Genomic DNA, 13,619 nt, shown 5'->3' with positions numbered 1-13,619 from the left:
CCAAGCTACTTAGGATTCTACAGGAAACTTCAGATGGTCCAGTAGAGGGCCATTGGGCTTTCTAGCAGTGAGTACAGAATAGAAGTTATGACAGGATTCCAAACTCTGTCCTCTTTTACCTACACCGGTCTGCCAGTGAGGCATAAATGAGACTGGCTTCCATATAGTTTTATAGATTATTCCTCGTTTGCTCTTTGTGTCCTCCAAAGATGGTAGGATCTAGAAATGTATTTCCTCAGGGTTCACAGCTCCCGCCTCTTAGAAGAACTGGCTGGAATGGCTTCTGATCTACCCCTGGTCCTTGTTATTGTAGGAGTAACCATTGTGGCTTCCTCAGTTTCCCTAGGTCATAGAACTTTAGCCAGAAGAGGCTGTAGAGCACAAGACTCACCCCTACCCCACCCCCACACACCTCCACCTACCCTCACCCCACCCCCACACAGTCTCCTGGACAAGAAACTGAAGCCTGACTCTCCCCATGTAATGGTAGCTGGATGTGGAGATTTGAACCCGGGTCTTAGGCTCTAGCTCAGAACCCTTGCTTGGCGTGAAGTCCTGAGGGTGCCCATATATCCATAGTAACATGCAGTAAAACACCGATGACCAGCAGTGACCAGACAGTGGTGGACAGATTTGAAAATATCAATCAACAGACGAAGAAGTCACCTGTCACTTAGCCTTACCTCCATGGCCATCAGGAAAAGGCAACCAGGAGGGAACTTTCACTGACCATAGTTACCAGGGGCTGTGATGGAATTGCTCAGTGGGACAAAGGAACTGTATGTTGATAGGGTATCCCACGAACTGCGCACACAGGTCAACTCATAAAATACCGTCCAAAAACAGTACATTTTTTAAAAACTCTGTAAATCTGGTTTCAACTTGTAAAAATGGAGCTTAAAGTGACAATATAAGCCACTTATCTCTCCTTGATAAAACACCTGGAAAGAAGTAACTGAAGGCACAGACGTCACGACAGCAGACGTAAGCACAGGGCGGCTGGTTGGTCACACGGCATCCCCAGCCAGGAAGCAGAGAGCAATGACTGCGGCACTTAGCTCAGCTTCTCCCTTGTATTCAGCCCACACTGCCAGCCCATGGATGCTGCTGCCTCTATTGAGGGTGAGTCTAACACTAACCCAATCTAGATAACCCCTCCCAGGCACGCTCGGAGGTTTGTGTCTCCTGCGATCCTGTCAAGTTGACAGCTGAGATCAACCACAGCTGTGATGTTTCTATCACATGCTGATAATTGCTAGGGATGTGAGTAAGTGCGATCAGGTACCCACCCTGAAGCGATACCTGGAAGAACCATTGTGAGATGAGGCAGGCCTAGGAGGAGGAAGTTAGGTCTTTGAAGACATGCCTTTAAAGGGAACATTGGGCTCCAGGCCTTTTCTGGGCTTTTCCCTCCACCTTCCATGAGGTGAGCAATTTCCTTCCTAAATGCTCTCACCACAATGTGCAGACTCAGCTGCCATCCTGACCACCACTATCTGAGCTCTGGCTGAGTTCTTCCATAGGTCCTCCTCCTCCCAGATTCCTCACATTCCCTTTCTCTCCCAGACCCTGGCCCAGGTATCTGCCTACCTGTGGCAGTAAGTATTAAAGAGATTCTGTAGCTATTGGCTCTGCGGTCTCACTCCGAGGATGCCGCTCTAGTGTGGAGCTGAGCGCACAGACTCTGTCACACGGTCTGCAAGCTGCTCTCTCCACACGGTTCCCTTCCCAGGCCGTGCACTCCACCAGCCCTGTTGCTTCTGTCCCCAGTAGACAGGACGGCTCCACACGTTGCTTTCACTCACTTCCTCTTGGCATGCTGTTGCCAAGCCTTAGACACACACATCCCTACTCTGTGGCAGGCTGTGTATGTTCCGCCACTATACCCTTTGAACTCAATTAAGTAGTCACATCAAAGAACACACCAAACTACTCTGATCCAATAGGTATAATTTGCCAACTTTTATAAGTCAAAAGATCTTGTATAATTCCATCCCTTATAAAACAATCATTACAGACTTATTTGTGAAGAGATGCGCCAAGAAAAACATAAACATCTGCCTTCATCTTTGTTCCTCCTGGAATCTCTACCTATTACCTTCTCTTCCACCTTCCTAGACTTTCCCCCATCTCTCTCATGTCCAATTATATATCACCTTAACATAAGCCTACCCCTGCCATGCCCTGTCACGCCTCAACATGGTCACTGTGGCACTAGATTTCAGATCCTGATAACTGCTGGATCAGTCTCTTCAAGGGCCTTCAAAATTCAGAATAGCTTCCATGACGTATCACCCCTAGACACACCTCTTCCATCCCCTGGGATCCCCTTCTGTTTGTCTCGGACTCAGGACTGAGCACAGAGCCTCAATGGAGGATCTGGGGTGGGACAAGAGGTAATGCAGGCAGGAGAAGAAAAAGAATATCAGGATAGGTGGGTACCACTGAATCCTCACACGTCAAAGCTCTCTCCATCCTCCAGCGACCAGGAATTTTGCCTCGTGCAGCTGCTCCTCCTGAGGAAAGCTCTGAACTGCCCAGTCCCTGCGTTATATTTAGCTATGGTTTTCATCCCTTCATCCCAACCCTCCATTTCTGCTCCCAGAGGACAGAGAGACCTAGTTGCTCCTAATTCACGAATCCCTGTCTCCCGGTACCTACAGAATAAGCATGTATTCTCTGCTACAGAGCCAGTGCAGGGTCCCCTACTCATCTGGCTTGGACAGATGCTTTGTTCAGTCACTCTAGTTCTTGACCGTGGCTCAGGGACACTTCAACTTTTACTACAGTCACAGCCCCTGTTGACCCAGACTGAACTTGGTGTTATGAGACTCATCCCTTGGCGCTGCTGGGGTTGAGGTTCCTCACCACATTGATAAAAAGAAAGTGTCATCCCTTCCGGGAACTCTTATAAGGAATGGAACATGAACAGTCTGACCTCAATATGGTCTTTTAGCCACTGCAACAACCTTCTCTGGACACCTGAGGTAGCAGCATCACACTTGGTGTGATGGTTTGTATATGCTTGGCCTAGGAAGTGGTACTGTTGGGAGGTATGGCCTTGTTGAAGTAGGTGTGGCCTTGTGGGTGTAGGCATTAATACCTTAGGCCTAGCTGCCTGGCTGATAACAGCCTTCAAATGAAGATGCAGAACTCTCAGCTCTGCTGTACCATGCCTGTCTGGATGCTGCCATGCTCTTGCCTTAATGATAATGGACTGAACTTCTGACCTATAAACCAGCCCCAATTAAATGTTGTCCTTTATAAGACTTGCATTGGCTATGGTGTCTGTTCATAGCAGTAAAACCCTAAATAAGACACTTTGCTAGATGGGGCCCTTACAGTATTTTTGTGGCTCAAGAAATGATGAGTTCTAGGATAGCCAGGGCTGTGTAGAAAAATCCTATTTCAAAAACAAACAAACAAACAAATAATTGTAAAAATAATCTAAGCCAAGTATAGTGGTACACACCTTTAACTTCAGCACTTGGGAGGCAGAGGGAGGCAGATATCTGTGAGTTCAAGGGCAGCCTGGTTTACATCACAAGTTCCAGAATGGCCACATACACAGTGAGAACCTATATTGAAAACAAAACAAAACAAACAAAAGAAATGGTAACCAGGGTGGAATCGACAGTCCCCCAGTCTGCATGAACTCAGGTGGCTTCCAATGCCTGGCCATGTTGCTCTGAGGTAGGCCCTTCCTCAGTCCCCTGCCTCCTAAGCCCCTCATGCAGCTTGCATCTGCTTGGTTATATGTAGACATGACTGTTTGTGGAATGCAAGCAGACCTTCATAGCGACTAGGGGAGAAAGTGCTGTCCCTCTGCATGTGACTCCAGTGTGTGTGCTTCAGGCCTCAAATCTTGCCTTGGACAAATTCATTCTCCATTTCCAGGGAACCCCTAGCTCAGTTGCCACCCGAGGATAAAGCATGCAGTTGGGTTAGAGAGAGAAACTGGATGAGAGTGTGTGGGTGGGTCCTGTGTACTGTTCCTACTGTCCCTGTTTTATAGAACAAGGAGAGAAACTGCTTACGTGTTCCCGAGTCTCTGGCCCACACAGAATGCAATGGCAGCTCTGACCCATGAACAGCTGCTGCATACACAGCTTCTGTGCGTGACTTTTGCACCCATAAAGTCTCCATGTCCCACCAGTGTGGCACCTGGTCTCAAAAGACCCCTCAGGTCCCTCACTACCTCAAATTGCCATCCTGGAAGGATGTCCATGTTGCAGGGGAGCTGGGTTTAACTGTATAGTCCTGGGTTGCTCCACTGAATCTCCCCTCTCCTGTTACAAGTATCTTTCAGTCTGAATATGTTAGGCAGTGATCCCACTGGGAGATAACCTATTTGACTCCAGCCCAGGAGATGAAGCTTCTTATATAAAGAGGCCACTGGCCCAGCTGGACTTGGCCATCACATGATGGAAAGGCTCTGTCCTTGTGAGACATACCAATGGTTGCACTTCCCTTTGCCCTGTGCCTGCCTTCCTGCATCTGCCCTGACTGTCCCCTCCCTCCACTCTCCTACAGGTCTCTTGCTATCTGATGCTCTCTGTCTGGAGTTTTTCAGGAAATATTTACTTGCAAGTTGGTTACACAAACCACTTTAAGCATTCCCCTTAAAGTGCCGCCTGTGATTAGGACGAGCAAGTCTCAATTACACAATGACGATTGCTTCCAAATCTGCTTCCAAATGAGCGGTTTGTGCTGCGATTCCTATTGGCAAAGATGCAATTGCTGGGGTGTGCAGATCATCCCAAATCTCATCAAACCGGAGTGTAAAATGATTCTATGTTCTGAATGGACCACTTAGCCCAATGGCTCTAACTGATAACTTATTCTCTGTCTGTTCTAAAGCACTGAAAACTGATGAAGTCAGAGAGGTTGCTGACCCCATCAGTCCTGCTGAGAAACCATTAGATCCATTACCATGGAGACCAAAAACTCTGAAGACTGGGGAAAACCTCAGAGGAAATCAGTGAGCATCTCATGGAAAAGTAATCATGGCCCAGCTGAGATGAGGCCTGAGTTACTTCCGGAGAACAGGGAGGCATCCAAGACTGGCGAGGAGATGCAAAATGAAGAACCCCGCTGCCTCATCCCAATCCAGAGGAATTCTATCTTCAATCGTGCTATGAGACACAAACACAAGGCCAGAGGCGTGTCTGAGCAGAGAGCCAGTGACCAAGCAGGTCAGTAGCAGGGACACCTGTCACGTGAGTTATTGATGCTCAGAGTCTCATTAAACAAAAGGAGAACAAAGGGCATTGGAAATGGTCAGGGATGGATACAGCAAAGGGATGGAACACTGGAGGTCAATATCTAAAGAAGTCACCTTCCCAACGTGTCATACAAGACAGACCTCTCCTAAAGAAACCCAACCAATCAAGTTTGTGTGTGTATGTATGTATGTATGTATATATATATATATATATATATATATATATATATATATATATATATATATATATATATATTCTAGTAGGAAGATGGCACTGTCCACATCCTGGATCATTTGAGCACACAAATATTTCCTATTCTGTTCCTGTGAGTGTTGGAGTTTCTGTTGTCATGACTATAAGTGAGAGTAAAACCTTTGCAGCGAGACCCCTGACTCTCTCATGTTGGTTCTGGTCACACTTCATCTGCTCAAAATACATATTTGTTGAGTAGAGTAAAGTCCAGAAGCTTTGACAGTGGGGCATGACACAGCTGCGGACATCTTTCCTCCAGGCAGACCACAGAGCTGAGAAGGGAGCATGCTGGGATTGCGGAATGTGGGATAGCTTCTGGGCATGACAACTAGCCTCAGAAAGTGTGCTATCCCTAATGTGTTAGAGGTACACTTCAGCTTCATCAAACTCTATTAGATTCTTTGCAGCCTGAAACCAAACTACTCCTGATACACATAAAATTAAAATATACACATGTGCACACATGCAAGCACACGCATACACTCAAGAACTGTGCAGCCCAATGAAACTATAATCCCTATCCATCATGTATGTCATTTTACATCTTTTCATGGTCATATTTTAAAATGTATACGGGGGGGGGGGATGGCTCAGTGGTTAAGAGCACTTGTTACGCTTGCAGAAGACCAGGATTCAGTTCCCTGCATCTACATGGTAGGTCACAATCATCCACAACTCCAGATCCTTTTCTGACATCCTTTCCTGGCCCTTGTTGGCACTAGGCATCCATGTGGTGCACATGCATACATGCAAGCCAAACCCCCCTACACATAAAATAAAATAAATAAATCTAAAAGATGTCTAATGGCAGGCAAAGAAATGAATAGTTTATAATAGTAGTGTGTCTTATCAAATATAACACTTCCAAAATATTATGTCTATACCTACAGTTAATCATCAGAATAACATTTATCAGTGATGCAGGATATATTTTTTTCCCACACATCTGTAATCCCCAGACTAGGCAGAAGGACTGAGAGTTTGAGACTAGCCTGACTACATAATGAGACCTGTCTCTAAAAACTAACTTACTGGGCTGGAGAGATGGCTCAGTGGTTAGAGCACTGACTGCTCTTCCAGAGGCCCTGAGTTCAATTCCCAGCAACCACATGGTGGCTCACAACCATCTGTAATGACATCCAATGCCCTCTGGTGTGTCTGAAGATAGCTACAGTGTACTCAATATAAATAAATTAATAAAAATCTTTTAAAAACCCTAATTTACCCATGAGCTGCTCTAGGCTTTTTGCATACACTGTCTTTGAAACGTGTTGAGTGTTTCATAGCACAGCCCTTTGTGTTAACTTGCCAATTCATCACTGGAAATAAATACTTGATCTGGATTTAGATCTCATAAAATGTACAGTCAAAAAAGTAAATTTGCATACCCAAGTTGTTCCAAATATTCTTAGAAGCTTCCCAATCATCGAACCTCCGCTTTGTTGGCATGTTTGGGTTTAAATTCAGCTGGGTTAAAATGCATTTCTGTAACCACACCACCCATATCTTAAGTATGTGAGGGCTTCATGTGGATAATGTCTACCCTATTGGACAGAGCAGGGGTGTCGTATACAGAAAAATGCAGGTAGCTGCCAGATCTGGGGCCACAGGGGACTTTCCATGGTGGGAGAAAATGTAGGTATATTCATCTGCTCTCCATTGTAATTAAAACACTCAAGATAAATCAACTGGGAGGAAGAAAAGTGTTTGGGCTCAGAGCTGCAAGAGGGTTCAGTCCAGGATTCTCAGGATCCACTACTTTGGTCAGTGATGAGGCCGGGTATCTAGATGGTGGTAGAAAGTCCAGTGAAGGAGAGTGAAGAAAAGGGGATCAGAGGAAGAGGGACGGAGGGAGGGTCTAAGAAAAGATGAGCTATACCCTGAGGAAACTGCCCAATGACTGGCTGCTTCCCCAGGATGTTTAATCCCAAGGCCCCACTTCCATCTGCGTCCACCAGTTCCCAATAGCGCCACCAGCTGGGGACAAAGGTTTTAACATGTGAACCTCTGGGAACATCCCATCCAAATCCCGAGGGTGGCACAGGGCTGTGCTCAGTGTGGATGGAGAAGCAAACAAATGAATCAGAAGAGTGTTTGTAGCTTCCCTGAGGCAAATCTGGGGGCAGAGATGGAGATGAGGGCAGGGTCACCTCCTTCCCTGTCACAAACACTGCTGCTCAGCCCACAGATAAGTCAGTCTCATCAGATACAGGTTGGTGGTTAAACTGACTCCTCACTCCTCTCTGGAGTTAACCATCCACAGCCACCTGAGATTCCCTGACCCAGGGTCTGCTTCACAGCACAGTGGGGAGGGAACTAAGAGTAGGTAACATGGCCCTGGCCACCAGACTTTTCTGACCTGCGTCCTAAGGACCTAAGACAGAACATACTCTGGGTTCACCATGTCCAGCTTGGAGCTCAAAGGCACTGGACTTTCCCCCATTTCATCTGCGGAACATGTGCCCCATGTGAACACTGCCCAGAGCATCACCTGCCTGCTGGGGTGATGTGACATTCCAGATCTGGTGTGATTACCCATTGGTTAGGACTCAGGTGCTGAGATTAGGTGTGAAGAGGTTGTCAAGCTCCAGACGAAACGAGCTCACATCGCAAGATTTTCGATCCCGTAAACATTAGCCAGGCTTGCATGTGAGCTTGCTATTATATTTCCAGTACCCCCTTTCCATTAGGGAGTCACCACCACTCTGCCTTCTCGGGATGACAGAACTGTCAGTCATAGATTTCCCTGAAAGGGGGAGATGCATATTTTCTAACTTGCTCCATTTTTTTTTTAATGCCACAGATTTGCCAGAAGTGAGGAAATCTGTAAATGAACCCTTGGCCTTCAATCTGCCCCAGGACAGATTGCCTCCCTGGAGAACACCAGCACAGAGGAACACGGGAGCCCAGGAAGCCAGGTGAGCCAAGTAAGCCCAGAAGAGTACCTGTACCGCCAAGCCTTCTTCTCGAGCTACAGGATGTCACTTGTCATTTTAGTCCTTTTGTTTTGATCTGAGGAAGGATCTCATATATTCTAGGCTGGCCCCAAAACCCACTATATAGCTAGAGGTGAATGTGTGTGTTTGTGTGTGTAAGCGTGCACACGTATGCCTGTGCATCAGTTTGGGTGTAAGCAATTTTCAGAACTATGTTCCTTCACTGTGAGTTCCAGGGATTGAACTCAGGTTGTGTTACTTGCAAGGCTAACAGGCACTTTTAGTTGCAGGATATTTAATCACACTGTGAACCCCGAGGTTGTATTGTTTACTGGAAAAATGTGGTGTGGCTCAGCACTTAGCACATACCTTTAATTCTTCTGGCTGGAATACAGACTCACTCTTAGAACACACCTTTAATCCCAAACAAAGGAAGTAGTTAGTTTGTAGAAGGAAGCACCCATGTTTGAAAGTGATGACTGAGTCACAGGCAGAGTGACAAATTAGAGAAAGATTGAATAGAATAGGATCCGCCCAACTCTCACAAGAATAGAGGAAAGGGAAGCTACTTAAGAGGGCAGTGCAGAGACAGGCAGGCAGTTTTACCAGGGGACTTGTACAGAGGCAGGTTAAAAAGATTACAAGCTAGACACAGGTGAAGACAGAACGAGTCAGAGAATGAGAAGGAGCCAGACGGTTAGAACAGATTGCTAGAGTTACTCTGAGGCCAACAGAGCAATACAGGAGAGGCCAAGAGAAGCCAGATTGATCCAGTCAGCTTGGAGAAGAGTTTGAGCCAGAAGAGCTGAGTTGAACCAGCCAGCCAGAGATGAGAAACAACAGGAAAGGGTGAGCATCTTCAGCAGTAATTCTCAGAAGTTGAAAACACCCTAGGCCTAGATAAGATTGTACAGAAGCTAGAAGCTTCCAGGACTAGACCTAGGTTAGCAGACAGAAACAGTAAACTCAGAGATGACAATCACAACAGGAGAATACAAGTTACATTTATAGCTTTTATCAGCTGAGTCATGACCTAGAACTCTTGATCTTCCCGTCTCCATCTCTCTAGTGCTGAGATTCCAGATGTGCACCACATCTGGCTCATGTGGTGCTGGGGAACAAACCCAGAGCTCCTATGTGCCAGATGAACACTGTGGTCCGAGCTACACTCACAGCTGCTTGTGTTTACTTCTCTTACAGTGACTTGTGTTTTTTCAATCCACAATTTCCTTTTGTAAAAACTGTCTCTTCTCCCACAAGATAGGAATTTGGGCATGCTATGTACACCGAGGAATAGAAAAGGAAGACTATGGTGCCCCTACCCTAGAGAGACTTTAATAAATTGCACATGTACTGGGTCTTTTTTCTGTTCATTTTATGCTTGTTTTCTCTCCATAGGACAGATCTTACTATTCAATTTTTGTTGTCTAACTCCTGTTAGACAACTGCTGTAGTGTGATGGGATTTCAGAGTGTTCACTGGGCTCTTGTTTGTTGAGTATTTGAATATTCTATTAGTTAGAATTGGTTAGCTACTTGTCTTGGACAGTGTTTCTGTTTCTGTAATGAAACACCATGACCAAAAGCAAGTTATGGAGGAAAGGATTTATTCGGCTTATGCTTCCAGGTTCATCATCAAAGGAAGTCAGGACAGGAACTCAGGCAAGGCAGGAACCCAGAGGCAGGAGCTGATCAGAGGCCATGGAGGGATGCTGTTACTGGCTTGCTTTTATGGTTTTCCCACCCTGATTTCTTACAGAACTTGGGATCACCAGTTCAGGGACAGCACCATTTACAATGGGCTGTGCCCTCCCTCATTGATCACTAACTAATGCCCTGTAGGCTTGCCTGCAGCCAGATCTCAATTAGATTTTCCTAACTGAGGTTCCCTCCTCTCAAATGACTTTAGCTTTTGTCAAGTTGACATAAAACTACTTAGCACACAGCACTTGTACCAAAAAAGCCACATAACCCAGTTCATCACAGTGGGTAGCTATTTGGCTCCTGTGCAAAAGAAGTCTGAAGATCACAACAGAAGCTCCTTCATGCCTAGGTTTCTCCTAGCATCTCAGGCTGTCCTCTGCTGAGATGACTACCAGAGCTCCAGCCATCACAGCTATAGTTCAGGAGGGAAGAGGAGAGGGTGAGTGGATCATGTTAACTCTGCCTTTCTTGCTAAGTGGATTCCTTGAAAGCTGACCAGACGACACTACTTGCATTTTATTGGCTAAAACCACATTGCATGACACTTCCGTTTGCAAAGGCCATCAGGAAAGGAGTTGTTTCATGCCAGATCCAACTTTCTCCCTCTGTGCGCTGGCTTTCCCACTAAAACATCAAGGTTTGTGTGCACCACAGTTTAATTTATAGCTCCATGCTGACCATGAGGTTGATTGAGTGTGTTTCTATGCATTTACTGGTTCGCCACTGACTTTCTTTTGGCTGGTGCTCTTTCAGGTCATTTGCCCATGGTTTGCGTGTTTATTTTTATATTTGTAGTTCTTTATATGTCAAAACAAAACAAAACAAAACAAAAATCCCATGGCCAAGCCAAACATAGTAATCATGCCTGTAGTCCCAGGACTCAGGACACAGAGGCAGGAGGATTACTACAGACTCAAGGCCACTTTAGAGAGAGTGAGACATGGCTCAAAAGATCCAAAGTAAATCAGAACGTTCTTGTCCTGAGATGTACACTACAAACATTTCTACCTGTGTTTCATAATTTTCCTGCATTATAAGGAACAAAGTTTTAGCTTTGCTGGCATTACCGTATCAAGGGTGTTCTCTTATGGCTCACCATTGTGTTTGCTGTTTATCAAATACCTAACTTCCTCGAGTTCTGTGTCTCTGTCTTGCAGTCCATACAGCTGTCTAGCTGCATTAGTGCCATTTACATGAACGGCCTTCAGCTCCGTCAGTGAAGGATATCCGTGCCTTGTGGGTTAGACAGGGGTCTCACTATGAAACCATTCTGGCCTTGAGTTTATTACATAGTCTAGCTTGACCTTGAACTGATGACATTCCTGCTTCAGCCTCCAAAGTGCTGGGATGACAAGTATGAGCCACCATGACCAGTTTGTTGATTTTTTTTGTAAAGGTCCATACTATGTGCATGCAGGTGTGTTTGTCTCTAGCCTTCTCATTGGTCTCACTGGCTACCCTTATGCCAGAACCACATGGTCTTCAATTCTGTGGCTATGAGCTTAAATCTGGTAGTGTGAGTCCTACATTATTCTTTTTAAAGACAGGCCTGACTATTTTAAGTTTTGTGTTCTCATATAAATTTTAGAATCAGGATGTCAATTGCTATGCTCAAAAATATGCAGTTGAAATTGCATTATCCTTACAGATAAATTTGGAGATCCTTGACTCCTTACATTGTTTAGTCCATAAGTATTTCCCTACTTATTTAGTTGGCTATATCCCCTCTGTTTAGACACTTTAAAAACTAAGCCAGTGATTATCTGGAGGTCTAGGATACGTTTCATAGTTTTAATTCTTTTTTTAACAACTTTATTTTACAAAACAAAGATAAATGTATAGATTTTAAGTATTTTTTGCATAAAATTATACAATACATTTTTGTCAGTACTTTTTTCAGATTTTAAAATAATTTTTACATAAAACTGTATGAATATATTTGTTAGTCAGTACTTGATTTTTTTAAAGGTTTGATAGTATGCATTGAAAACTTAATAGTTACAATGAGCATAAAGTACATGTAAAACAAAATGTAACATGGAAATAGTCAAAGTTTTCTTGTTCTATAAAGATTTTTTTGTTTTGTTTTGTTCTGTTTTCTTTATTTCTTGGACTTCATACAGTCTGTGGGTTGTTTCTGGGGCAGTGCGAGCCTCTGGGGTTAGCATCCCATTATTAGTGACTGCATATTATGTCTGTTCTTTTGTGACTGGGTTATCTCACTCAAAATGATATTCTCTAGATGCAGCCATTTTCTTAAGAATTTGGTCAAGTCATTGTTTCTGGTGACTGAGTAGTATTCCATTGTGTAAATGTACCACAATTTTTGTATCCATTCATCTTCTGAAGGACATCTGGGTTCTTTCCAGCTTCTGGCTATTATAAATAGAGCTGCTATGAACATTGTGGTGCATATATCTTTGTTGTGTACTAAGGTGTCTCTGGGGTATATGCCCAGAAGTGGAATAGCTGGGTCTTCAGGTAGTACTATGTCCAATTTTCTGAGGAATCGCCAGACTGATTTCCAGAGTGGTTGTATTAGTTTGCAACCCCACCAACAGTGGAGAAGGGTTCCTCTTTCTCCGCAACCTCACCAGCATCTGTTGTCATCTGAGTTTTGGATCTTGGCCAATCTGACTGGTGTGAGGTGGAATCTCAGGGTTGTTTTGATTTGCATTTCCCTGATGGCTAAGGATGTCGAGCACTTCCTCAGATATTTCTCAGCCATTCGATATTCCTCAACTGAGAACGTTTTGTTTAGCTCTGTACCCCATTTTTAATAGGGTTATTTGATTCTCTGGTGTCTAGCTTTTTGAGTTCTTTGTATACCTTAAATATTAGGCCTCTATCTGATGTGGAGTTGGTAAAAATCTTTTCCCATTCTGTTGGCATAGTTTTAATTCTTGTATGTGTTGTTCATATATGCATGTGTGTTCTGAAGTTTATGCACGTTCATGTGTGTGACTGTAGGTGTGTATACCACAGTGTTCCTGTGGAGATCAAAGGACCACCTGGGGTGTCCTCACTTTCTGCCCTGTTTAAGGCAGAGTCTCTTGTTCACCACAGTGAGCTAGCTGGCCTGCTCACTAGCTTACAGTGATGGCTTACAGCAAGCTCACAAGGATTCTCCTGTCTCTGCCTCCCACCTCTCCATGGCAACACTGAGAACACATATGTGCACAATTATGTCTGGGTTTACATGGACTATGAACCTTAACTCAGGTCCTACCTATCGAGCCATCTCCCCAGCCTGTATTTATACATACTTTAATTAAATTTGTCCCTACCTAGTTCTCGCTTTTTGGAAAAAAAAAAAAAAACCCTTATTTTATATGCTAGTGTTTTATGTCTGTGTTTTAAATTATTTATTGATGAACAAAACACACTGGTAGTCTGTATGTAAAAATATAGTTATCTGGATCAGATGGGGATAAGTGACAAACTCTTACAAGTTTACCTGGTGTGCCATGATATTGACAGACTGGCTAAATCTATTTTTTATG

At 44.5% G+C, this 13,619-nt stretch overlaps 1 protein-coding gene across 1 annotated transcript in view; it reads left to right on the top strand.

The window, feature by feature from the left end:
• Positions 1 to 4,933: 4,933 nt before the first annotated feature.
• Positions 4,934 to 13,619, top strand: part of NGEF (neuronal guanine nucleotide exchange factor) — a gene marked incomplete at its 5' end in the record, with an annotated part of 64,444 nt that continues 55,758 nt past the window's right edge. Inside the window, 2 exons of the mRNA XM_080933051.1 lie at positions 4,934 to 5,195; positions 8,281 to 8,395. Coding sequence (XP_080789177.1) covers positions 4,934 to 5,195; positions 8,281 to 8,395 — 377 coding nt within the window. The remainder of the gene's footprint in view (positions 5,196 to 8,280; positions 8,396 to 13,619) is intronic.

The sequence above is a fragment of the Micromys minutus genome, assembly GCF_963924665.1.
Source record: "Micromys minutus genome assembly, chromosome: 19".
NCBI lineage: Eukaryota > Metazoa > Chordata > Mammalia > Rodentia > Muridae > Micromys > Micromys minutus.
Note: the sequence above shows the minus strand (reverse complement) of the source record. Positions and strands in the feature narration are given on the sequence as shown.